Source organism: Eschscholzia californica, unplaced genomic scaffold (assembly GCF_041429995.1).
Source record: "Eschscholzia californica isolate CP2 unplaced genomic scaffold, dmEscCali1.0.p SCAF_1, whole genome shotgun sequence".
Lineage (NCBI taxonomy): Eukaryota > Viridiplantae > Streptophyta > Magnoliopsida > Ranunculales > Papaveraceae > Eschscholzia > Eschscholzia californica.
In genome coordinates, this window is record NW_028238198.1 from 29,585,036 (window position 1) to 29,610,151 (window position 25,116).

The 25,116-nt window shown below is 37.7% G+C and overlaps 4 protein-coding genes across 6 annotated transcripts; 3 read left to right on the forward strand and 1 right to left on the reverse strand.

Moving 5' to 3' along the window:
- Positions 1–1,555: 1,555 nt before the first annotated feature.
- LOC147565879 (CBS domain-containing protein CBSX1, chloroplastic-like) lies at positions 1,556–6,849 on the reverse strand. The gene is made up of 8 exons (XM_086652360.1): positions 6,452–6,849; positions 3,780–3,867; positions 3,626–3,690; positions 3,331–3,379; positions 2,863–2,915; positions 2,184–2,299; positions 2,022–2,079; positions 1,556–1,938 (listed from the first exon to the last, which is right to left on the reverse strand). Exons 1-8 carry the CDS (start codon positions 6,689–6,691, stop codon positions 1,864–1,866), a joined length of 744 nt encoding a protein of 247 aa, XP_086508486.1. The 5' UTR covers positions 6,692–6,849; the 3' UTR covers positions 1,556–1,863.
- A 1,253-nt stretch (positions 6,850–8,102) lies between these two features.
- On the forward strand, positions 8,103–18,559 carry LOC147565880 (uncharacterized). Of its 3 annotated transcripts, XM_086652365.1 has the most exons (5): positions 8,103–8,288; positions 8,660–8,779; positions 15,535–16,324; positions 16,404–16,760; positions 17,557–18,559. In XM_086652365.1, exons 3-4 carry the CDS (start codon positions 15,660–15,662, stop codon positions 16,621–16,623), a joined length of 885 nt encoding a protein of 294 aa, XP_086508491.1. In that variant the 5' UTR covers positions 8,103–8,288; positions 8,660–8,779; positions 15,535–15,659; the 3' UTR covers positions 16,624–16,760; positions 17,557–18,559. The 3 variants fall into 3 exon arrangements, with proteins under 3 accessions (XP_086508491.1, XP_086508489.1, XP_086508490.1); XM_086652363.1 differs by having other exon boundaries at positions 15,535–16,760; XM_086652364.1 differs by having other exon boundaries at positions 8,128–8,288; positions 8,660–8,753; positions 15,535–16,760.
- On the forward strand, positions 17,640–18,230 carry LOC147565881 (molybdopterin biosynthesis MoaE family protein). Its single transcript, XM_086652819.1, has one exon. The coding sequence runs from the start codon at positions 17,640–17,642 to the stop codon at positions 18,228–18,230; it is 591 nt and encodes a 196-aa protein (XP_086508945.1).
- A 1,521-nt stretch (positions 18,560–20,080) lies between the features above and the next one.
- On the forward strand, positions 20,081–24,776 carry LOC147565882 (polyadenylate-binding protein 2-like). The gene is made up of 9 exons (XM_086652361.1): positions 20,081–20,781; positions 21,673–21,791; positions 21,872–22,531; positions 22,634–22,711; positions 22,789–22,878; positions 23,095–23,226; positions 23,462–23,635; positions 23,726–23,902; positions 24,281–24,776. The coding sequence occupies exons 1-9, from the start codon at positions 20,541–20,543 to the stop codon at positions 24,533–24,535; spliced, it is 1,926 nt and encodes a 641-aa protein (XP_086508487.1). The 5' UTR covers positions 20,081–20,540; the 3' UTR covers positions 24,536–24,776.
- Positions 24,777–25,116: the final 340 nt, after the last annotated feature.

Consider the following 25,116-nt stretch of genomic DNA (forward strand, 5'->3'; position numbering starts at 1 on the left):
GCCTCACATATTAAAATCCTGCAAAAAACGACTGGGACATAGAAGGAATTATGTAATATATATTAAGGGTTTTTAGTCCCAAGAGCAAAAGGACTAAAAATCTATTTTTTGAGAAGATTGGACCCTAAATCCTTTTTGAACATTATTTTGGGCTATATACCCACGGACCCTTTTTTTAACAAGAATAATCATACGGCATAAGAGGTACAAAATTTAGATGTTGAGACCGACAAAAAATTAATTTTGTCAAGGTGAACTTAAAGAAATGTTTAGCTAAGATTTTGTCTAAGGAAGGATTTGTCAAGTGGTAAAAAAATTTCGACAACTGTTTAAGTTTTGTCAAGTGTCGAATATATTCGAACACAATTAAGATGTCCAAGCCCAACAAAAATAAATGTTTACGGAGAGATTTGTACTTGATGTAGGTACTGGGCATCACATAGATTGTACCATTTGAGATTGAAGTTGGCCCTGGTGTCTGAATTATCGATTCTCTTTTTCCATTTTTTACTAAATCTGTGGTGGCCGACCTAATTTCAACCCATAATATATGTCTCTCTCTCTGAGTCTAAGATATTCAACAATATTAAGATGCCTATCTGATATCAACAATATGAATGTCCTGTAAGAGGGGCCTATCGCGTACAGTATGTACTTATAACATACTGTAGTCACTATTCTTCGAGATTGCATATGGGTTATTATAATATTTTATTTTCATATTTACTCTAAAGTCTAAACCCTTGGTACTGAAAACGAAGTAGTCCATATCATATTCCTGCAGTTAGTAATGGAAATTGATTGAGAATCAGATGTAGTTGATGAAAATCTTTAGTACAATGAGCTCAACTTCTTTTCGGGTACAAAAGAAAAGTTATTTTCCATCTTTATCCACAAACAACAATGTCTGTTTATACTTAGATTTTCCAATTAAGTATTTAGAATTCTAACTCTCAATCAATTCTTAGAGAAGTCAATCCATAAAATTAATTTGTAAGTGAATTGTTTATACACTTGTTTATTAAAATTTCCGCATTTCTTTAACAAGAATATTGTACAAGAGATTCCTTCGTCATGAGAAATCAGACAAAGAAAAACATTTTATGTTTGAACTTCGAATATTTGTTATTATTATTATTATTTTACTTAAAATTCATAATAATTCAGAACCACAATTATGAACTCCATTCTTATCCTTAAGCCATTGTCAGTTCTGTTAACATCATATTATTAAGTCTTCATTAACTAACAGCAAGTGGCACATGGATTCAGAAGCTTCTAAATCTTTTTAAATGATTGACTTTTAAGAAAACTATTTTCAATTTTTTAATTGACTTATAAAATTTTAATCTCAAACAAGTAGGCATATTAAAGGTATAAAACAAAAATATAAAGTCAGCTTATCTAGCCATGAATTTCGAAGAAAAAGATGCGATGTAACTTCGACTAATAGACGTTAGTTTCTATAAAGACTAGAGAGAGATAATCCACAATGAAGTTATTTTCTACTTGCTTCGACTAATAGACGTTAGTTTCTATAAAGACTAGAGAGAGATAATCCACAATGAAGTTATTTTCTACTTGCGAATATATCGGGATTAAAGTACATAAACAAACACATATACACACTTGACAAAATGATTTTGACTACAGACATATGATGCATACCCTCGTTTCAATAAGATGAATCGGGTGCTTATCTAACTACTATTACATAACTTAGCTAAGAAAACTAGACTAATAACATTCTGCCGATATATTATAAGAGAAAGCCATCGACCTTTGAACTCGTACTGCAAGTGACAAATGATTTAGAATACCTGTTGTCTCAATCCGACTTGAAAGCATTGGGTAGTTTTCTATCTATGCCATCTTTTCGATCTCACGTTTTATTTGAAGGGCAGCTCTAACTACGTTTCCTCTAGTTATAATCCCAACCTTCAAAACAATATGAAATTCAATGAGCAAAGATTCCGATAAGTTAACTATTTGTGTCTGATTGTGTGTATCATATTACTTACTAGATTTCCGCTGCTGTCCACGACTGGAAGACGGCGGTACTTTGTTTCAAGCAACAATCTGCCATATATAATTGAATTTGAACATTTTGGTAACTGCCTTAATGCAAGAGAGAGTAAACCAAACAAATTAGGTCAGAAAAACAAAGTTGCAGAAAACCTAACCTTGCAGCATCTTCAAGATTGGTGGTTTCACGGACAACAAGAGGAGCAGGAGTCATAACATCGGCAATGACTTTTCCATTGGTCTTACCAAGTAACTTTTGTATCTCATTGAAAGTCTGGAAACAGTTCATAATAGGATAGTCAGTAATTACAACATTAAACAATTGTGTTTTCTCATTAGCACCGAATTAGCAAAATAGAAAGAGTGCGAAGAAAGGTCCTACATATCCGTTTATCATCCATCTAACAGATCATATCAGTCGAAGACATAAATATCAACGAGTAAAAGCACATTTTGGCAGATAATTAACAATTGGTGAAAGCAGTCGAAGAAGCCATTATTTCGGCAACAAACAGAATGTGGGGAAGCAATGTGACTACTTTCAAGCATTGCATATGAATATATAGTTTTGGCCTTCAGACAGTCAATAAAAAAAACTAACATGTATTATTCTTAATGAGTTCTAGTTAGAATCATTTTTTTAACAGTTTCTAGAATAGAACTTTTTTCACCTATTTTCATTTTGTATCAAATGAAATGTTATTAAGCCTCAAGGTTTCCGTATAGCTAATCAATGCTAGAAGATCGTCTTCGGTACTTCAGATAGAGACTTATTTGTCTACTTAGCAGTGAGAACAAAGAAAGGGAAACAACAAAAAGAGAAGAATTCTGACGTACTTTCCAAGAGCTGTCGACTTCAGGAAACATGCTTGTATCAGCTCGCCCACTACCTATCAGCACAGAAGAATTATACGTCACTGGTCACTTGAGATTCACTAAATTACAACTATCCAGTGCATAAAACACAATGGCATGCTAACTAAAGGTTGCAATTTGTTAGGCTACACTTATGCAAGTCACGACAAGAAAATAGACGAGAAAAACCCAGATAGAGAATGTTGGTGTAAGTTCTTGTGGCATGATTTTATTGCCAGTCTATGTAAGGATAACAGGATCAGCGGACTTACCACTGTAGTCTTGTAAGATACAAAAAAAGTCGCTACCCCTCCAGGCAAGTCGCTACCCCTAATGACCTATATTACATTACCGCCTTACCGGTATAACTAGAACTAAGCTCTCCGGGCAAGTCGCGCTACCCCTCAACAGTGACAAATAGTTGCGCCCTACCTCAAATAACTAAAATACCTGATATTGAATCCAGAGCTAACAAATCATAATCTGATACTAGGCCAACCTGCATCCAGTAGAAAAAGAAAAAAAATCCTGTATTCAGTATTTGTATTGAAGAGGTTCAATTATATAGAGCCAAGTATAGTTTCTTATTTTCTCATAAAAAAAAAAAGTAAAAAAAAAGTATAGCTTCTTATTTTTCTTTTTTCTGAAAGAAAACCAACTCTAGCTTAGACCTAATAACCATTGCTTGAAAACGAACACATGATCAATTCCAAAAAAGAAAAATCATAAAAGATGTAATATGTACCAGTTTCCAGCCATCATCGATCACAGGAAAACCAGTAATTCTGTTATCCACTAGCATCTCGAGTGCTGTTTGACGCGAAGGCCACATTATTTAATGAGATGAAACTAAACGTAGTTGAGACTCGGGAACATCAAACCATGTACATAAAGTGTACCTTCATTAATTGTTGTTGTAGGCCTTACCACATGTAGCTCTCCTTTCTTAGTCATGAAATCACCAACTGTATAGACCCCATTTTTGGGCTGCTGTATTAAACAAGGTCAAGTTACCTAGAAATGAGTTTCTGAAGGAGACACCTCTAAACAGAGCACACATACTGAAAAAGGAAAAGGCTACATACTAATGGACTGAACTGAGTAACTAAACATAATACATACAGCATATTATAAAGTTTCAAAAAATAAGATAGCATATTAACTCATACAATAGTCCTAAATTTTTTTTTTAGTCCAGGTTTAACTCTACAGTCTAGACTACCATTTTCCCTCAAGCAATATAGTGAGGTACACAACATAACCATCTCATGTGTTAGGTTACACAACTGGATAATAATAAATTAACTTTTATATAGTTCATCTACGCACCAAATTTCATATCTATAGATCCTCGAATCCTTAGTTGCACTGTACTTACTGGATAGCAAAACAACTTTCTTGTGAGGTATTGATTCCAATAGTCAATTCAATGTATTGATACGCATAACCAATCCATTGTATTGGTTTTAATAATGCTATTGTGCGTAACCTATGCATAGTATAATGATCTGTTCTGGAGTTCAGCTGTTCATGCAAATTTCATCACTTCATGAATTTTGCACAACTTACCAAGACCCTTCTGCTACACAAACCAAGCAAATTATATTGTTCATCGTTCACTGTGAAAAAATCTATGTGATCTTGGTAAGAAGAAAATCATGGAAATGGAATAATGATGTTAAGGATCTGATAGTGCAAACAGGAGCAATCAGTGTGCCAGAGACACCAAAAATTCCAGTTGCAATAAATGCAAGTGAATAGTTTATTGATATTAATAGAAGTATAGTGCATCATTGCTGTTATGTAAATGGCGAGGAGGTGTCCACGTGAATCGTTCTTTAGACTGACGAGCAACTTGGCTAAAACCTATAATGAAGCTTGAAACTCCAATCCAAATAGTTCTATTAAAGCTTTGATTTTGTGTACCTTTCACTGCTAATCAAATCGATATAAAGTTGATACAAGGGATCAACCTGTGCAAATCTTGTACTGAAGCACTCCTTTCTGTACCAACACAGTATGCTAGGAGTTGCATAATAAACAGATGGCGACTTACACATACACAGTAACTATGAAAATGCACATTACACTGCATTTAAGTATATCAAGACAAAACACTATCTGTAACCCCAGCAAAAATCCTCGGCATGCAACTGACACTGAGGGTACAGCACATTCCCTCATCGCCATCTACTACCATACCATAATTTATGACTCCAAGCCCTTCCACAAGTCATAAATATCAAGTTCCAAGGTCATGCAAGGTTTCGTGACGCATGTTAATGTGGCATCCACCTAATGGACAAAATGAATTCACTCGACAGCAGTGGAACAGATATTTGGGAAACAGGCACAGGTGTGTGGTATAGGATGTCAATCTGAAAGTTAAAGTAGTCTGCATAACTAGGTCGAGGAGATCCACGTGGACTTAGGGTTTTATCCAATGGAAATAAGTCGACCTCCTGAGTCCATCTTGGCAATTGGCATAGGTCAACTCATGTTGCGTGGCCAAAAGGTCCACTATCCATACAATGATATGATTAGCAAAGGTTTTGACACAAGGAGGGTAAATATTCAAATGTTGACATTTCCACCTGTGCATTTTCAGTAATATCGCTACCTTAAGGTAATTCGACATTGTCCGCAAAATAAGCCTACGTCTGGATTGACTCAAAATTCCAATTCGGATCCCAACCAAGGTTGATATTTTGTTCGAAAAATGAGAGAACTCGGACTGGATTGTCATGTAATAAGAAAAAAAAAATTGGGGAGAAAAAGATAAAATTTTATTATTATAACGTGTTAGTTCATTTTTGAATCTTCATGGAAAGTCGACAAGGACCACAACTCAAGTGAGGATTATGTCAAAAATGGCCATCACAGCTTGCTCATTAAGCTCTTTATATTGAAGGATCATTAGGGCATTGAACCATCAGTATGACACATGTAGTAGTAACCCCTCTTTAAATTAGCAGACACCATTTCAACTGTCAAGAATGAAACATTCTGCGCCCATCTAATTCTAATAAGTAGGTACTTCCCCAATGATTAATTAAAATTCTAGACAGGATGGACCCCTAAAAATGTAAAAATGCCATCTTTTTTACCAAACAATGAATAGAAGTGATATGGCAGGAAAAGCAAACACTCTTCTTTGACTCATATTTTTCAGAGGGTAAATAGGATTTGGGAATTTTAGCTTTTTTTTGGCAACTCATTAACTAAAGAGAATAAACTCCCAAAGTCCTAAAATCAACCTGTCTTAAACCTAGAGTGAACACTCAAGTTTCACAGGACACCTAAACAACCCTAGAGATAGAACCCCAGCATAATCCCTCTAAGATGCCTCTTGATCACAATTATAATACTAAAAACTAAATTCACATCTTACACTAAATTGATCAAGATAAACAAGTAAAAAAAAAAAACACAATTCGTTCTTTAATACCACGTATATTTACTTCAAATGATATAAATCTAACGTTTTTTTCCTAATTATTTCCCAAATTAGAACAAAAACTTGGATTCAATCACAATTCACAAATTGATTCAAAGAGGGGCGGTAACTAACCGGTACAGAATTTGTCATCAAAGCGTCGTTACCGGCAACAGCCAAGATCTTGAAAGAATTACAAGCTGACCGACGGTTGAGATGTTTATAGAGAGAGCTAGTAATGAAGGAAGGAGGAGGAGGTGGAGGTGAGAGAAAACAAGGAAGTTGCTGACGAATGAAGTGAGTTGAAGTTATAGCCGTGGAAACAGAAGAAATCTGCGTACTGATGAACTTGTCTGAAAGAACAACCAAATTCATGTCTTCTTCTTCTCTTCCGATATTCGATTGACCTGATCGGTGCTCTGGAGAAAAACGAGATAGAAATGAGGAGAGAGTTTTAGAGAGAGAGAGAGAGAGTTTTAGAGAGAGAGAGAACGCCCACAGTATCGGTCGGGTGAATTATAGTTGAAGAAATTAAGGGAACTAACGGAACTGTTAGTATAGAATATGGATATCCGTCAGTAATGCTTTAGGGCCCAGCCGTTCAGGCCCATAATGACCTCAACCAGTGTCCAAGTCTGGACTTGGATTCTTTTGAAGAGGACGATGCCGAAAAATGGTACGTTCGGTTATCTTCTTGATGATAAAGGTCTATCGTCACATGATGAATTTTTCTTGCTTGCATGACCAATGACACAAAGCATTCAAAAAGTCAGAAATCACTAAAACGATTGAGTCGGTAGAAGTTTTTACAGTTTTAGGAATTGAATTTGAAGTTTCAATTTAGAAATTGGAACTTGTGTCCATCTTTAAGACAAATTTAATATGCTAATGTAGGTGTGGTTGTTCTACCGTAATGCTCGCCTAAGATGATCTGGTGGTGGGATACCGGTCTTAGGAAATGAATTCAAAGTGAGTAAGGTGTTTTTCGAGTTTTAGGAAAGGAATTCAAAGTCGGAATTTAGAAATTGAAACTTAGTTCCCTCTTTAGGACAAACCTTATATGCTTATATAGGTTTGGTTGATCTACCATGATGTCTGGCTGAGATCATGCGGTGGTAAGACACAAGTCTTGATGAGAGCCACATGTCAATAACCGTTAGGAGGGCATTTGACGAGTGAGTGCCTTCTAACATTGACAGATATTTAAAAGATTTGTGTATGAAAAATGGGTTGTTGACTATTTCTAGCCTTCCACGTCACCTGCATTACATTCGAGTAGAGCAAAGCTGGGAGAGATCAATCTTACTCTAGCAGATCCTACTTTGAGTCTCTTACCAGATCAGAGATCAGGTTGTGGAGTTTGACTCGAATCCACCTTCCTGCGCTTCAATGCACCACGAGGTTCAAGGTGTCAAATTGACTTCAACAGACTTCTCTTCACTGTTTCCTGACCAAAATAGAGCTTTTACCAGAGGTGACTCTGTGTTATCTCCTCGCTTGCATCTAGACTAGTGCCTGGCTCAAAGTGCTTACCTTACTCATACCGATCTCTCAAGTTAAGACTCATGTAACCGAGTTGTCTCAAATCTATCTTTCCATGCCTCAGGCAATTTGGGACTCAAGTGTGGAGTTGACTACTTCTAGTAAGGATAATGTGTTGATTAATATGAAAAGAAAGCACAACAGAGAAGTTAAATATGTTGTTGATGGTTTAAGGGAAATAGAGTCACCAATGAATGTGCTCGAGCCATAGAAAGTCAAAGACTGTAGGCAGAAAATGAAGGTCAAATATTATGGCCATTGATATCATGTTCCACTCAGACGATAACTGCGCCCAATTTCTTTTTTTTTTGGTCCACTCGAAAAAGTTGACTGCTACCTCTTTCAGTTTTCTTCTACTCGGTTTCCCTCTTTCGTTTCATGGAGTTGAGTTCCATCAACAACTAGGGAGTCTAGGTTTTAAGACGTCCAGGTTTCAATCTCTCTCTTTACTTATTTCAATTTCATTCTACTTAAAAAATACTCTTGATTCTGATTAACAAATTCTGTTCTATCTCTCTCTATTCTTGTACTTAGTTTCAATTTCAAACCTTACTCCTTTAAGACGGTTTCAATCAAAAGAAAAATTGTTTTTTTGATTCTTTGTTTCAGTCTCCCAAGAAGATAGATGGCGAAGCTCATTTTGGTTGATTTGTTTCAATCCCTAATTAGGGTTTTTGGAACAATGGAATGTTTATCTTACATGTTACTTCTGTTTGATGACAATCTCTAATATGTTTGTTTGGATTTTATGATGATTTCTTCTTTAGAATGTCCTAATTTCGAAGATGTTTTCTCTTTCAGTTATCTCTATAGTGTCTCTTTCGATTTTCCCCAATTCACGGAGTTCATTGAGGGAAACCATAGACGGAGTTTGAGTTCCATCAAGGGCAGCTAGGTTTCAATCTCTGTATCTCATTCGCGGTTTGTTCGATCTCTCTCTAAACTCCTTATTAGTTTCAACTTCATTCTACTATTGATTCTTGGTATGTGTATCTCCTTCTCTATCGTAATGTGTCGACATGAAATGTGAATACCAACAAACACCTTTAAAGTATTATTGACAATGGAATGGACTGTTTTTCTTACATGCTACTTCTGTTTGATGAAAAATCTGTAATATGTTAATTTAAATTTGATGATGATTTCTTCTTTCATGAAAATGAACAATTTTTAGGTTGGGTCCTATCTTGGCGTATTTATAAGGCAGTGTTTAGGTAATAGTGCACGGTTGTAAGAATATCTCAATTTAGTTGTCAAACAGAAGTTTGACACATTTATGAGGAGAATTTAGAGAAAAATATTCATGATGGAAGAAAATCACATTTATCTGAATTACTGATTCAGTGAGTCAGAGTCAAACACCATGAGTCATGCAAAAGTAAATATTTGTGAAATCTGACTTCGAGTCATGTTTTCTACTCATAACAAAAAGGCAGGGGTCTGATATATGGTGCTACAAAAAAGTACGCTGCTAAAACTTATCCACTTTATTTCCTCTACATTTTTTTTTGAAATAACATGATATCATTCATGGCTTTGATACATCAAATGATGGAGTGTGCTCATAACTTCCATTAACTATTTGAGAGACTCCTAAAGGGCATACAAACTATCCAATAGGCCATCATTTATACGCTTAATAACCCAAGTTCAATAAATCATGGATTTTACCTCCGTTGTGAATCGAACCTGGAACCTACGAGGTTTTGAAGTAGATTCACTATCAACTGGCCTAGCAGTTGTTGGCAACTCTACATCTGTTACCTATCTCACTATCTGTATGGAATTTTTAGAAGTCAGCTAGCCAAACTAAAAGGTTCAGAGTTGGGTTTGTGAAAGTAGGTTCTCGTATAGTTTATTGCTTGTGATTTAAACAACAAATTTTCTCTTATATTATATATCACTAGAAATGTAAAGACTTTTAGTGAGACTATATAGAGGACCGACCTTATGCATTTAGCTTCATTAGTGCCTTAGTTATTTCTTTTGTTCATTTCCTTGTTATGGTTGCTTGCTCTGTTCTCTACTTCTTTGTATGTTGTTCGCTGATTGAAATCAAGCTTTTAGAAGTAATTAACTTATCAATTAGGAGCTTTTAGACTGTGGAGCACAAATTACGATTTTTCATTAGGTATCGATTTTTTTTTTACTTAAGTTATGATGTAGATTGTTGCGGAAGCGTAAAAGTAGTAGAACTCATTAATAAACTAAAAGAGAAACGATAAATAATGTAAAGATAAACTGAAATAACTGTAAACAAAGAAGATGCAATCAAGGGTTTTTGTGTTTAATAATTCAATTGTGTTTAACAAGACAGACTGGACTTCTCTTATGTAGAGATTATACTTTTCCTAGTTAGACTCAAATAAAGAAAGAAGATAACTACTAAAGATACTTTCCTTGATTGCTAGGATTCTAAACATGGGAACATTAAATACTAAACTGGAAACTTATATTAATATAGGATCTTGGCTGTTAGGCCCGTTATTGGTCTGGCCGTGAGGCCCATTAGTTGGATGGCCGCCATCATACTCCCCCTCTGTAGAACAACTTGTCCCCAAGTTGGTGTCGTTGTAAATTGGCTCATCTGAATAAAACGGGTAAATATCGGCGACAGTGAAAGTGTTTGAAATATTGAAATCTGGCGGGAGATCTATAACAAACGCATTGTCGTTGGTTTTGTGAAGGATCTTGAATGGACCAAATTTCTTCTGACCCACTTTCTTGAAAGTGCCGATTGGAGTTTGCATCTTGGAATTAAAGACCATAACGTAGTCGGCAACTGCGAAATCTTTAGAGAAATTTCTTCCCGAACCTCTCGAAAAAGAAAAGATTGGTGGTATCACATACAATGACATCACCAAAGCAATTCTTAGTTCCCACTTTGAACGAAAGTTGCATTGGGTTCGAAGAACACCCACTTGGACTAAATCACTATCTTCAATCCCATATTGCAAAAACAATTGTAGGAAATAGACTTCCAACAAATTGCGACATCTCCCATCATCTTTTAGGTTGAAGAAATAATATAAGATATTATCATCTACACTATGTTTATGAGCTCTTAAGATTATCTCGTCATCTATACCTTCGATTATATGTAAATAAACATGACGGAAACAAAAAGGTAATTTGATAGTCCCTTCACTCCATTTTCTGTTAGTATCCATCATCTCATCATCTTTGTTATCATCTTCAAATATCCAAAGCTTCACAATGTAACTACCCGTTCTAAACAACAAAGCCACACGAACTCCTACTTGTATCAAATCAGCTATTGGATCAAGTATATGATTCAAATACATCACGTATTGATTTGGATGCTCATTAAAAACAAAATTAGGGATTTTGATTGTTCTAAACCTCTCACTTGTAATCTATGTTGAAAAAGGCGGCAACGGGGACTAGTCGCCAGACCCGGGAGTAGGAGTAGTCGTTAATAGTCGTATTTAGGCGGGACTAGTCGTATAATATTAATATATAATGTTTTTTTATATGTAATTATATATATGCATAAATATTAACATTTGAGATCAATATGATGAGAAATCATACAATAAACCATAAAATCAGTTCATTACGAGTATAATATCAACCTTAAACCCTAAAATAACCTCATTATGAGTATAAAACAGTACAAATCATACCCTAAACCCTAAAATATCAACCTTAAACCCTAAAATAACCCCATTATAAGTATAAAACACTAAAAAACAAACCCTAAACCCTAAAATCAGTCCATATTATGAGTATAAATCATTATAAACTAACCATAACAAGTCAAACCTAATTGTTATAAACATTAATGAAGTATAACAACTCAAACTTAACATTAAAATCAGTGTATATAGAAAAAAAACTCAACTAATGATTTCTAGAGAGAGAAAGAGTTGTAAAAAGAAAAAATGGAGAAGATAGAGAGAGAAACTTACTTGGAATCAAGTTTGGAGAAGAAAATAGCTTGAAAAAGTGCTTCAATGATGGTTGATTGGTGTTTGGAGAAGAGGGAAGAAGATAAGATGGAAGAACCCTAGACTTTCTCGGTTTGGAGAATGAAAAAGAAAAAAAAAAATAGACCTGCTACTATAAAGCCCGACTAGTCGACCCGACCCTAGTCGGGTCGAGTCGGGGCTTTATTTATAATAAGTCCCGACTAGGGGTCTGGTCCCTAGTCGAGGCGCCACAATGGCGACTGGGGACTAGTCTGGGACTAGTCTAGGACTAGTCTGGGACTAGTCTAGGACTAGTCCCGACTTTTTCAACATAGCTTGTAATATCAAATGCCACTATGCATGAAGGACCAACGCCATCATTACGTATATTAAACGCTAAAAGCGTTTTAGTAATCCAGTAAATACAACTATTCACATAAGCAGAACTTGATTCTACTAATTTAAGAGGTGGAACCTCTTTGATCCTTCTCCATGAATTATTCCCTATTGGCAAGACTTCACAAAAAGTATAACCTGTAGGTACATCCACTGGGCTACCATTTGAAACAAAAAACTCTAACCTAGTTACAAATGCCACACAAACTAATTTGTGTTTGGTAGTACAAGGATCAAATCCAAGTTGGTAGCTTCCGTCAAACCAGCCTAGCCAATCAGGATCGCCACCCTTTTGTTCTTCTATAGGTATTACTAATGATATAATCCATGGTGTTATTTGTCGAGTGGCGATAGTGTATATACGAACAGAATAAGATGCTTTTGAGTCGATGAGACAAATTAAACCGTTTACAGGCTTTGAAACACTATGATAAAACCAAGAAGGCGTTTTACATACCGTGGTAATAGATGATGATGATCTTCGACAAAAAAAATCGAACTCTTGATAAACGATGCCAAGTCTAAAGGAAAAATTTCCAGAAAAACGACATCTTTTTGGCCCTTGTTCTAGAACACTGATAAAGAGATGGGGTTGTTGAGATCGGACACGGTGTGAATTGATAGTTGTAGTATCTTGTTCAATCAAGTGGCACCATCTAGTACATACACACTTGAATCTCAGAAGATATTCCACTGGGACTCCGCTTAGTATCTCGCTTAATATATTCTTATCTCTAAATATAATTGAACCTTTCTTCTTCTTCTTCTTCTTAAATTGAAAAGTTCTAACTTCAATCCACTTAAATTGACAAGGTTCAGTTTTAACACACTTCTTCTTCTTGTTCTTAATTTTAATCTTCTTATTCTCATCAACATTGTAAGATTCTAAGGATTTGCCATTATCTTCTGGCAACTTCTTAAATTGAAAAGGTTCATGTTCAACACACTTGTTTTTCTCAACCGTGTAGAATTCCAAGGGTTTGACATTAGGGTTTCCACCATTAGAAGGTAAAGCAACGAAAGATGGAGAATCAGAGTCTGAATCGAAACCTTCTTCTTCAGAAGAGGATTGAGATTGTTGGATTGGGGCGTTAACCTCATGTTTCTCTACAGAGAATTTTGACTTAGCGGCTTCTTCATCTTCCTCATCGTCTTCATCCTCATCTTCATCTTCTTCATCCTCGCCTTCAGTTTCTTCGTCTCCTCCTTCAACTTCTTTGTTTTCTTCACTAACTTCTTCTTCTTCCTCTTCTTCTTCTTCTTCGGAAGCTGAAGCTGCAGGAGGGTTCTCAAGTAATGGAGAACGGCGTTTGGGAGCCGAAGTGAGACTTTCTGAGGAACAAGGAAGGAATCGGAAAATTGGTATCTTCGATTGGGTTTCTTTTGAATTATTATCATCTGCTTCTTCATCGTTGGTGATGCTGTCCCGGTTTGGTAATGTTGTCACTATTTCGGTGGTGGTGCTGTTACGGTGGGATGGTTGTTGCTGTTTCGGTGATGTTGCTGTCACGATATCAATGGTGGTGCTGTCACGATATCAATGGTGGTGCTGTCACGGTTGGGTGGTAGTTGCTGTTTTGGTGGTGGTGCTGTCCCGGTTGGTCCGTTTATAGTTGTTTGTTCCTCCGTTAATGGTCTTAGTGTTAGAATCCGTCGGAACCAAGAAAACTCGAAGGTGTTAGCCCGGCAATGATAGGTGGCGTCGACGTCAAAAATCCATGGTCTCCCAAAGATAAGATGACAATTATCCATATCTACGACGTCACAACAAATTGAATCACGATAGTGAGAACCAATTGAGAACGAGAACGTGCATTGGGTTCGTACCGATAATTCTTTATGATTAGAAATCCAACCAATATTGTACGGGTTTGGGTGTTCGGTTGTAGGTAGGTGGAGAGCATTGACAAGGCGTTGGGAAATCATGTTCTCTTCGCTGCCATTGTCTATGATGAATATCACAGACTTTGTTGTTAACTGTAAGTCGTGATTTGAAGACTTTATTTCTCTCTGGGTGATTTGTTGGTGAAAAAATTTCAGGATTTTGTAGGCTCATGATACCAGCTGATGTAGATTGTTGCGGAAGCGTAAAAGTAGTAGAACTCATTAATAAACTAAAAGAGAAACAATAAATAATGTAAAGATAAACTGAAATAACTGAAATAACTGTAAACAAAGAAGATGCAATCAAGGGTTTTTGTGTTTAATAATTCAATTGTGTTTAACAAGACAGACTGGACTTCTCTTATGTAGAGATTATACTTTTCCTAGTTAGACTCAAATAAAGAAAGAAGATAACTACTAAAGATACTTTCCTTGATTGCTAGGACTCTAAACATGGGAACATTAAATACTAAACTGGAAACTTATATTAATATAAGATCTTGGCTGTTAGGCCCGTTATTGGTCTGGCCGTGAGGCCCATTAGTTGGATGGCCGCCATCAAGTTATATGATTGCTCTTGTAAATTTGATGTTTATAGCAAGTTTATGTATAATGATACTGCTCTAGTAAATTTGGCCTTGTAAATTTTCCTTACTTAAGTTGAGTTTATTATCTCATGGTTTAATTATTGCGTTCAACTATACTGTGTGTCTTTTAATTAGTGTCTATTATTCCATTTGTTCCTCCTATGTCGATTAAAGCAAATGATATTGTTCCCAGGGACTTGAAGTTAAGCTAGAGGCACTAAATTCGTTAAACCTTCTTGTAACCGTCAAAGTTGTATTTTTTTAATTACTTGAAGTTAGTAAGGTCCGTTAGTTTGATAAGCACCCTCAATTTCTATTTATATTTCTGTAAGTTTACACTTCATACTCTAACAAATATAAGTGAAGGAAACTAATAAGTGAAGGAAACTAATTAAGCAAGAAGTCGCAAGTGCAAATCCAACTCAAACCTAATTGGCAATGAGTGGATCTATCTCAATCGTGAGAGTACTTTGTTCATATGAGACTATTCTCACAGTCACAAAAATAAACATGTTTGTGCCATGAGAAAGATTCATAACTTGTAAGATAAATGAGTTTGAGTTGTTATCGGTAATAGTCCCACATCGCTCACAAGAGTGTCCATAGATTGGGCTACAGGTATAAGCTCAAGCTTAGTAAGTACCAATCCCTTTTGGGTGGGCTCGTGGTGCCTTCGCCAAAAACAAAACCCCGGGGATAATATCGACAACTGCGAGGGCTTGGGGCGTTACAAAATGGTATTAGAGCTCTAGGTTCATAAATCCTAGGGTCAGTGTGTAGGGTTCAATCCCGTTAGGCGCATAGTATGTGGTAATTTTCTGTGTGGAGCTATTCACTGTCTAAGTTTTAACTTAGTTTCTCTTTTGGACGTGAATAGAGTTATGGAAAACGGAAGGGCTACTGGTCGGGGCAGAGGACGTCGCAGTGCTCACACCTAAGGAGGTGGTAGAGGTCGAGGTGTGTTAGCTGAGGAAAGGGGGTCTGCGGGAACAGAGGATTCACATGCACAGTCAGGGGGGTGATGCAGGCTCAAATCCTAATCTGGGTGGAGGGCCAACTGTGACCATAGGAGTTGAGGAATTGCACAATATTGTTAACAATGCTGTGCAAGCTGCGATGCGGGCTAATGAGATCTCACAAAATTCAACACCTGTAGGAGAGGAACGCGTTGCAGAACTGGCACCGGAAGTCATCGTGCATCGACAACAAGTTAATATGACGTGGTTGCAGTACTATCATGAGTTTAAGAAGATGGGGCTGCCAATATTTGATGGGACTGGAGGATCTATAGAGGCATATAAGTGGTGCAAGGAGATAGAGAGGATGTTCTTAGCATTTGATTGCTTTGAGGTGTATAAGCAACGGATGGCGGTATTCGAGTTAAAGAAGAATGCAGCTAATTGGTGGGACACTCAGTCTAGGCTGGTGGATCCGTTGAGGTGCAACTGGGAAGATATTAAGAAGGCCTTCATGGAAAACTTAGTTCCTTTCTCAGCACGACAGACACTTAAGAGGGAATTTCAAGACTTAAAGCAAGGAGAGAATCAGTCAGTTGTGAAGTATGAGAATGAGTTTCACAGACTCTCCCTCTTTGCTAGTCAACTAATCCCCACAGAGGAGGAAAAGATTGAGAGGTTTGTGAATGGGTTGCGTGACAACATTGCGAGGTACATTGTTGGGCAACCTAGTTTCGACACCTATCAGAAGGTGGTTTCTTGTGCTAAGGTTCACAATGCTCGGATACAGGAGGCAAAGAAGCAAAGAGGAATCAAAGTGCAAGGCAAAGGTGAACAAAAGGGAAATGGTAGAAATTATGGGAAAGTTGGTTGGAATCAGAGCAATGACTATAATGGTCAACGGGATGACAAGAGGCATCGTACAGATCGGGGATAGAGCAGTGGTAGCAACTGGTGGACAACCAGAACCACTGAATGGCAACTGGGGAGACAGAGGGTTTTCCAAGTAACGTGCTACAATTGTCATGAGCAGAGTCATAGAGCAGTCAACTGTCCTAAGAAGAATCGAACAGGAAGGTTTCAGGGGCATGGTCAGCAACTACAACTGAATGGCGTAGTTCCTAGAGATGTTGGAGCACCTGCTAAGGTGGTTGAAGGTATTTTTCTTATTCATAGCAATTTGGGAAGAGTATTATTTGATCCTGGCGCCATGGACACCTTTATTTCTGCTTCTTTTGTACGCACTTTGTCTATAGTGTTAGATCGATGTGTGAGTCATTTTGTTGTGTCATCGCCTTGGGGTGGGTCTATAGTGATAGACCATATTTGTCGGGGGTGCATTATTAAGTTTTCATGGCGACCGACGTGGAAATCTGGATTTGGGGTGTTACAAAGTGGTAATAGAGCCGAGGACGGCTCTTCGCTGAGGGTGGGGGATTGTAATAGTCCCACATCGCTCGCGAGAGTGTCCAGAGACTGGGCTATAGGTGTACACTCAAGCTTAGTAAGTACCGAGGCCTTTTGGGTGGGCTCGTGGTGCCTTCGCCAAGAACAAAACCCCGTACCTGTGTGAGGTGGTTAAAGCGGGGACAATATCGGCAACTGCTAGGGCTTGGGGCGTTACATTATCACTCGATTGACTTTTGGATCCAACTACCTGGACTTGTATACGTTTCACTTTTTGGTGTTCGTTGAAAGTCAGGCAGTCACTCTATTTTAACTTGTTGGTCCATGACCAGAACAGTTCAGGAAATGAGATTATGAGAATCTTTTATTTCTTTTGATCAATATGCATGAGTTATGAACAAGTAGACCATGGGATTTTGATTTCTACAACTAATTAGATTCTAGACTGAATACCTTAAGTAACTCTGCTTGCACTTTGTCATTATATCACTAGCTGACTGTTATCCTGATATTTACTTATGAAATTGTTTATGTAGGATTGAAAAGCAAAGCAGACATTTTCTGTGCTCAACCAATTGAATTTCACTTGCCTCGCTTCCATTCTGAACTCTCAATCGAGATGGATGAATCAAACCAGAAAACGTTAGTCGAAATTTTGGAGGAGAATGTTCTTGTCGACCTTGCTAAATACATAAATTTCGTTAGTACTCCACAATCCGGAGCAATTGCAACTTTCTCCGGAACAACACGTGATACATTCGAAGGCAAAACAGTTGTGGAGCTCAGATACGAAGCTTATGTACCAATGGCTTCACGTCAGATCAAATCAATTTGTTCATCTGCTAGAGTTTCGTGGAATTTGGACACTATAGCTGTTGCTCATCGTCTTGGATCTGTGCCTGTTGGAGAAACAAGTGTGTTCATTGCTGTCTCGGCAGTCCATCGGTCTGATGCGTTGGATGCATGTAAGTATATAATTGATGAGATTAAAGCATCGGTTCCCATTTGGAAGAAGGAAGTTTACTCGAATGGAGAAGTTTGGAAGGAGAATTCGGAGTTTTTGGAGAGGAGGACCGAGTTCGGTAGTAACGGTTCACATGAAGACATGGAGGGAACGGCACAGAGAAGAAAGGGTTGCTGTGGTCATAAAGTTAAGGTGAAAGACGAGGAAGTGGCTTTAGAGCTAAGCACCAAAGAAAATGAAAGCTAAAGAGGTCAAATCAAGTATTGATGGTGAAATTCTGAAATGCAGTTCTTCGCTCTCATTGTCTTCTCCACCGAGGAAGTTCATTTTGCCCGCTTTCTCTATGTTGCAGTCTGTACAAGAAATACGTACAAGAAAATTCGTATGATTGATTGGTTGTGGTTGTCCTTTTTATAAAATTATGAACTATGAATGCAGGATTCAATGTGTTCAACTAAGTTTCCAAGTAGTTTGAGTTTCCCGATATATACATCTCTGAAATCATGCACTTTTATAGGTTGGAACATAATTTCTCAGTCAATTATGAATTGCCTTGCGACCGCTATTGGGCTAAATTATGAATCAAGTTACAGTTTTATTTCATTTTTGGGATTCGCAGTGGAGGGAGAATTTGAACCTTATTCTGCAGTATTTTAATGAAGAGTGTCAATAGACTATAGTAAGCAAGGCTATAGTAAATATAGGTTTGGAGTTTAGACAAAAAGGTTATTTTGATTCAGAGGATTCAGATTCAGATAATGAAAATGAAAGAACAAAAACCACCTAGCAGATCGGCCTAATAAACGACTTATAGGTTAATGAGAAAAAACTGAAAGACATTTGAGGTGATTTTTTCATCTTATTGTCTGACTAGTCTGAATCCTATCAAATGGACTGGAAAATGAACTAGGCAATGAGAAAAAAGATTAAATGGAACCTGAGCCCAGTGTTTTTTCTTCTTATTATTTGAACCGGACTTGTCTAGATCTAAATCATATGATCATCCAAACTCAACCAGTCACACAAGTAAAAAATTAAGCTTCAAGCTGAAACTAACGGTTTGAAATCTGACTCCAGTCAAACAGATTTGACTTCGGGAAAAACTGACTCGCATGAAGAGAAATGCAAATGACATCAGTGCAGTCTCTGTGATGGTGTTGGACCTAGGACTGGAACAAAGACCTGAGAGCCAGGGACCCAGTTGTACTTGCCTCTCCGGCAAGGTAGAGAGACGTGCACTAGCTACCTGAACCGAGGGGGCTCGACCTGTGAGATCGGGTGGACATGGTTGAACTTTGGTTAGGGTCCTAACTCGAACCCTGACTTGTACAATAATCACCCATGAGAGTCTGTCCACTACCCGCCCAACGAGATTTAAAACTAAGAATTCGAAGTGAGTTTCAAGCATAATGAGTTTTGAGTTCGAATGACACTCGAAAGAATTCCAAAATCAAGGCGAAACTAAGATCTCATATCATTCCCTCTCATTTCTCTTCCTCACGCAACTCTCAAGTGAAATTGAATGACATTCGAGCAATCATTCCTAGAAACTAAGAATCCTAGAAATTAGGAACCCTAAAAACTAAGTACCCTAAAACCTAAGAAATTAGGGTGAGATTCCAACATTATGGGATTCGAAGTAACTTGCTCAAAGTGAGTCAAAATATAAAATAGAAATGGGAGGAAGACTCCGTTTTTTTTAATCAACAGACAATACTTTTTATATTTTGCCGGCTCGCCAGGAAGATCCATGGTTTCCATGTACTCCAGGGTCCGACTCAAAGTGTGGCCGAGCCCAGCCTGCTGACCGACCCTGGCGCCCGAGCCCAGACCAGCCCAGCCCAGCGCCCGAACCCAGCCCGTTTCCCACACCTAGTTGGAATTGGAAAAAAAATTTTGGGTGTCAGAATGGTAGGTTGAACAGATTCCATACTAATCCGGAGGAGAAAAAATCAGCAAGTACGTCAGTGAGATAGGCATTAAAGATCCAACGGTCAAGATTGGTTTAATAACTAAAACTAGGGTTTTCTGAAACTCCAAAACCTCACTCTCTCTCTCTACACTATATAATCGTTATATCTTTGAAGAGTGACGCTGCGGTGCAGTTCGAGGCTGCCCTCCTTATTTTCATTTATTTAATATTTTCTCTTTTTACTATTTATCTTCTTCATCTTCTCCGTCGTCATTGTTAAGGTTGCCGGTGTTACCCATCATCATCCTTTCGACCATCTCTATTGGTATCTGAAGAATACCCACTTCTCTATTTTCTCTCTCTATCTCCTACAAAACCAAAAAATAGTGAAATTTTTCACAAAATCCCACAAAACCCTAATTCTAGAGAGAGAGAGAGAGTGAAAGAGTCTGAGTTTGTCATTATCAAACTTATCACTTTTGTTTGATCTAGATCTCTTGATAAGTTTCCATTTTTAGAAGAAACAGAGTTTTTCCGGGTTCCTTTTGTGTTGAGGAATAGTGAGAGATAGAAGCCAAAAAAAAAAAACTAAAAAGGAAATATTTTTTTTGTTTGGGATTCAGAATTTTTATTGGATTTGAGAGATGGCCCAAGTTCAAGTTCAACCACAAGCTCCTATTGCTGGTTCTAATGGAGTTGCAAACGGAAATCTTTTCGTTCCGACGTCTCTTTATGTGGGAGATTTGGAACCGAGTGTTATGGATTCACAGCTTTATGATTTGTTCAGTCAAGTTGGTCCAATAATTTCTGTTCGTATTTGCAGAGATTTGAGTACTCGGAGATCTCTGGGTTATGGCTATGTGAATTATAGCAACCCTCAACATGGTTAGTTTCTTTTTTTTAATTTCAGTTTGATTTTGGTCATGCATTATGATTTTACTGATAGATGTTTGAAATTAAAAGTTCTCAAGTGCATTAACTTTGGGATAAGAAAAAGCTAATATAAATTGGTTGCTTTGCTGCAATTTTAATCCCAGAGTTGGGATGTGTTCGTTTAGGTCGATCTGAGTGTAGGGGTCACAATGGTGGTAGAGGGGCGAAATCGTGTGAATGGTTAATTGGGTAATGCGGACACGTATCAGTTCTACCAAATTTATGAATTGATTATAATTTTGATGGTAGAGGTAATGGTATAGGTAAATATATTTTTGTTTGCCGAATTTCGATTTGGCCATGAATCTTATACATGTTCATGGTTGTCAGTAAGGAATAATCCAACGTACTCTCTTTGGCTAAGGAGTTGGGTTGAAAGCCGATCATTTTTTTTCGAAGAGATCATCTGCCTTAAATAGCTAAATCCTGGAATTATAACTGAATTAATTGTGAGAGTGAGTTGTTGACGAGTCGTTTTCATTGCTGGTTGCTCTTGGAACTTCGATTTTATCCTTTGGAGAACCGGAGTCCAATATTAGATATGCTTAGTCACTTAGTGAGGATGAGAGTGATTCTGTCTCTTGGTAAATGACAAGATAACCCTGTTAAAAACTTGTACCGATTTTTCTCTTGGTTTATAGTGTATTTGCAGGTAATCCTTATCTCGTTTAGCCTTTTCATAAATAAATGTGATTTGGAGAAAATATATATGTTCTCATTTAGGGAGAATATGGCGTTTGAGCTTGTTAAAGATTTGTTGATATGCTTCTCTTAGAAGTCCAAGAGTTGCAAGGTTTTGAAGAATTACTTTTGATATCTTGAAATTGTTTATTCTTTTGGCAGCGTCAATGGCATTGGATATGCTAAACTTCACCCCTCTCAATGGAAAACCCATTAGGATCATGTATTCACACCGTGACCCTAGTATCCGTAAGAGTGGGAATGCTAATATTTTTATCAAGGTACTTTAATTTTTAATCTCGTTATGTGTTTTGGTTTTATAATGTAAGGGGCTTGATACGACTTCCGTTTGGTTTTGCAGAATCTTGATAAGGCGATTGACAACAAAGCTTTACACGAGACATTTTCTGTGTTCGGAAATATCCTCTCATGCAAGATCGCTACAGATCTTTCTGGTCAGTCAAAAGGATATGGATTTGTGCAATTTGACAAGGATGAATCAGCCCAGACTGCTATAGAAAAGCTAAATGGGATGTTGCTGAATGACAAACCAGTTTTTGTTGGACCTTTTCTCCGCAAGCAGGAAAGAGAGACTGCTATAAGCAAGACGAAATTCAACAATGTTTTCGTCAAAAATCTATCGGAGTCGACAACCAAAGAAGATCTGGAAAAAATATTTGGTGAATATGGAACAATTACTAGTGCTATTGTGATGATGGAATCCGATGGGAAATCCAAGTGCTTTGGATTTGTCAACTTTGATAATGCTGATGATGCTGCCAAATCTGTGGAGGCTCTTAACGGGAAGAAATTTGAGGACAAGGAGTGGTATGTTGGAAAAGCACAGAAGAAATCTGAAAGAGAGGCGGAGCTGAAAGGCCGATTGGATCAGACTACAAAGGAGACAGTTGATAAATTTCAAGGGGTAAACTTGTATGTGAAGAACTTAGATGATTCCATTGCTGATGATGATCAATTGAAGGAATTGTTCTCTGAGTTTGGCACTATTACTTCATGCAAGGTTTGAGGGAACTTACGATCAATTATGTTTTAATTTCTCGCTAACCATCTTTCTGGTTCTAGTGATGGGAATATTTGTTTTTATGCTTTGATATTTTAATAGATTATGCGAGACGCTAACGGTGTCAGTAGAGGTTCTGGATTTGTTGCCTTCTCGAGTTCAGAAGAAGCAAACCGTGCGGTAAGTTATGCTTTACTTGCTTTTATGCTTTGAGGAAATTAGAAAATCTGATCATAGTAATCTTCTATTGTTTATAGCTTTCTGAGATGAACAACAAAATGGTTGCAAGCAAACCACTTTATGTTGCGCATGCGCAGAGGAAAGAAGATAGGAAGGCAAAGTTACAGGTAACTTCGGCATATGGTTCTAACCAACTGAACTAGATACAGAAATGACTATTTTTTTGACAACACGTGCACCGAGTCTAGACTCCTTCAGATGGAAAACAAGTTCCAATAGGATGCCTTCCTGTATAGATCACAGAGGAAGCTGACCACTTATGCACATTGCACTAATGTAGTTTTGTTTTCAGGCCGTGGTATTGAATGTTTTCTATTATGTAGGCCCAATTTTCTCAGATGAGGCCAGTAGCAATGTCACCTTCAGTTGCTCCTAGGATGCCTATTTATCCCCCTGGAGCTCCAGGTCTCGGTCAACCAATGTTTTATGGTCAGGGTCCTCCCATGATTCCCCAGGTAAATTGCTTTCTTATTTCTGACTGATTTCTTTGTCTACCGAGATCTTCATGCCCGTATGACATAGGTGTTTATATCATCAATGGTAGATAGTCGGTTGTTTACATGCACAAAGAGTGATAGCGAAATCCTATAAAGGGAGTTAAACCAGAGAATAAGATAATTAGAATCCGATCGAATTTGTATATTATCTCCTTCCTGAACTTAAGTTGGTGTTTTCGTTGATGTACGTCAGCCTGGGTTTGGTTACCAGCAACAGCTTGTTCCAGGCATGAGGCCTGGTGGACCGCCCATGCCAAATTTCTTTGTGCCAATGGTCCACCAGGGTCAGCGGCAAGGGGGCAGACGCGGTGGATCAGGTCCAGTCCACCAACAAAACCAGCAACCTTTGCCTCTATTGCAGCAGCAGGTTTTCTTTTTTTGACAAATGTTTCCGTTTCTTGTTTGTTATTATTTGGTGTTGATAAATACATTAACATGAATACCTATCTATCTACAGATGATGCCAAGGGGGCGTATGTACCGTTACCCACCTGGTAGGAACATGCCCGATGCTCCAATTCATGGGGCTGCTGTACCTGATATGGCATTACGAGATGCTTCCACGGCACAGCCTATCCCAATTGGGGCTTTGGCTTCTGCTCTGGCGAATGCAACACCCGAACATCAAAGAACGGTATGATCTTTTAAAGTGACACAAATTACCTCATCTCTGGGGTATGTGGATCCCCGACCTTGAATAAAATTTGAATCTGACTCAAGATCTGTATCTTCAGAATGTTAGTTTTTCTTATCTAACTTGCGAAGCTGACTTGTCTGCATCGCTGGCTTTGGCTGATAATACGTCCATTTAAGTCAAACATTAAATGAGTCCCAACTTAAGAGTTCATTGATTAATATAACCTAAAATGACTATCTGGCCCTGAAGAGAACAATCCGACTCAAACTACTTATATTCAGACAAGTTGGACTCCGGCGAGTCAGATTCAAACAAATAAAAAACAAAAATCAAGTCAAAAAGTCTGAATCAACTTTTGTCGTGGATTGCGTGTAGATGTTGGGAGAAAACCTATATCCACTGGTGGATCAATTGGAGCATGAGATGGCAGCCAAAGTGACAGGAATGCTTCTAGAGATGGACCAGACTGAGGTTTTGCACTTACTTGAATCTCCAGAGGCTCTTAAAGCTAAAGTTGCAGAAGCCATGGAAGTTCTTAGGACTGTTGCGGCTCAACAGCAGCAGCAGCAGCAGCAGCAGCAGACTGGAAGCCCTACAGATCAACTAGCCTCGCTCTCCCTGAACGAGTAGAATAATAAGCAGGATCTGGGATGTGTTTATTTTCTTCTGACGAGTAATAACATCTAGGGATCTTGAACAAGTAGTTATTAGGTTGTGGGTTTGATGGATACTCTTTTAGTTAGTTGAGTTGGTGCCTACTGTGGTAGTGAGTTAATTAGAGTATTACTCTTTAGACAGGTTTTGGCAGTGGATTAGTGGGATACTAAAGACTGCTATTTATAATATCTATGCTTTGGCTTGGTAGTTTAAATATCTATTTGTCTGTTGAGTTTGCATAATGTCATGCTTATGGGTTTTCGGTGCTATTTGGTTGCGCCATCAGCCTGCACTTTTTTTCTTTCTTGTCGAGGAATCAGCCCGCACTTGATGAATGAAAAAAAATCAACCACTCTTTAGGCCTCATTTGGATATGCATATACCTTATCATCATAGCCTTGTAGCTCTTACCTTCATAGGAATAATAATAATAAAAGTGATACATAATAGAATGGTGTAGTAATAGAATGGAGTGATACTAGTAGGTTTTTTTTTTTTTGTTGAGGAATACTAGTAGGTTAATAAAGGGACTTTTTTCTCTAAAAAAACCCTTA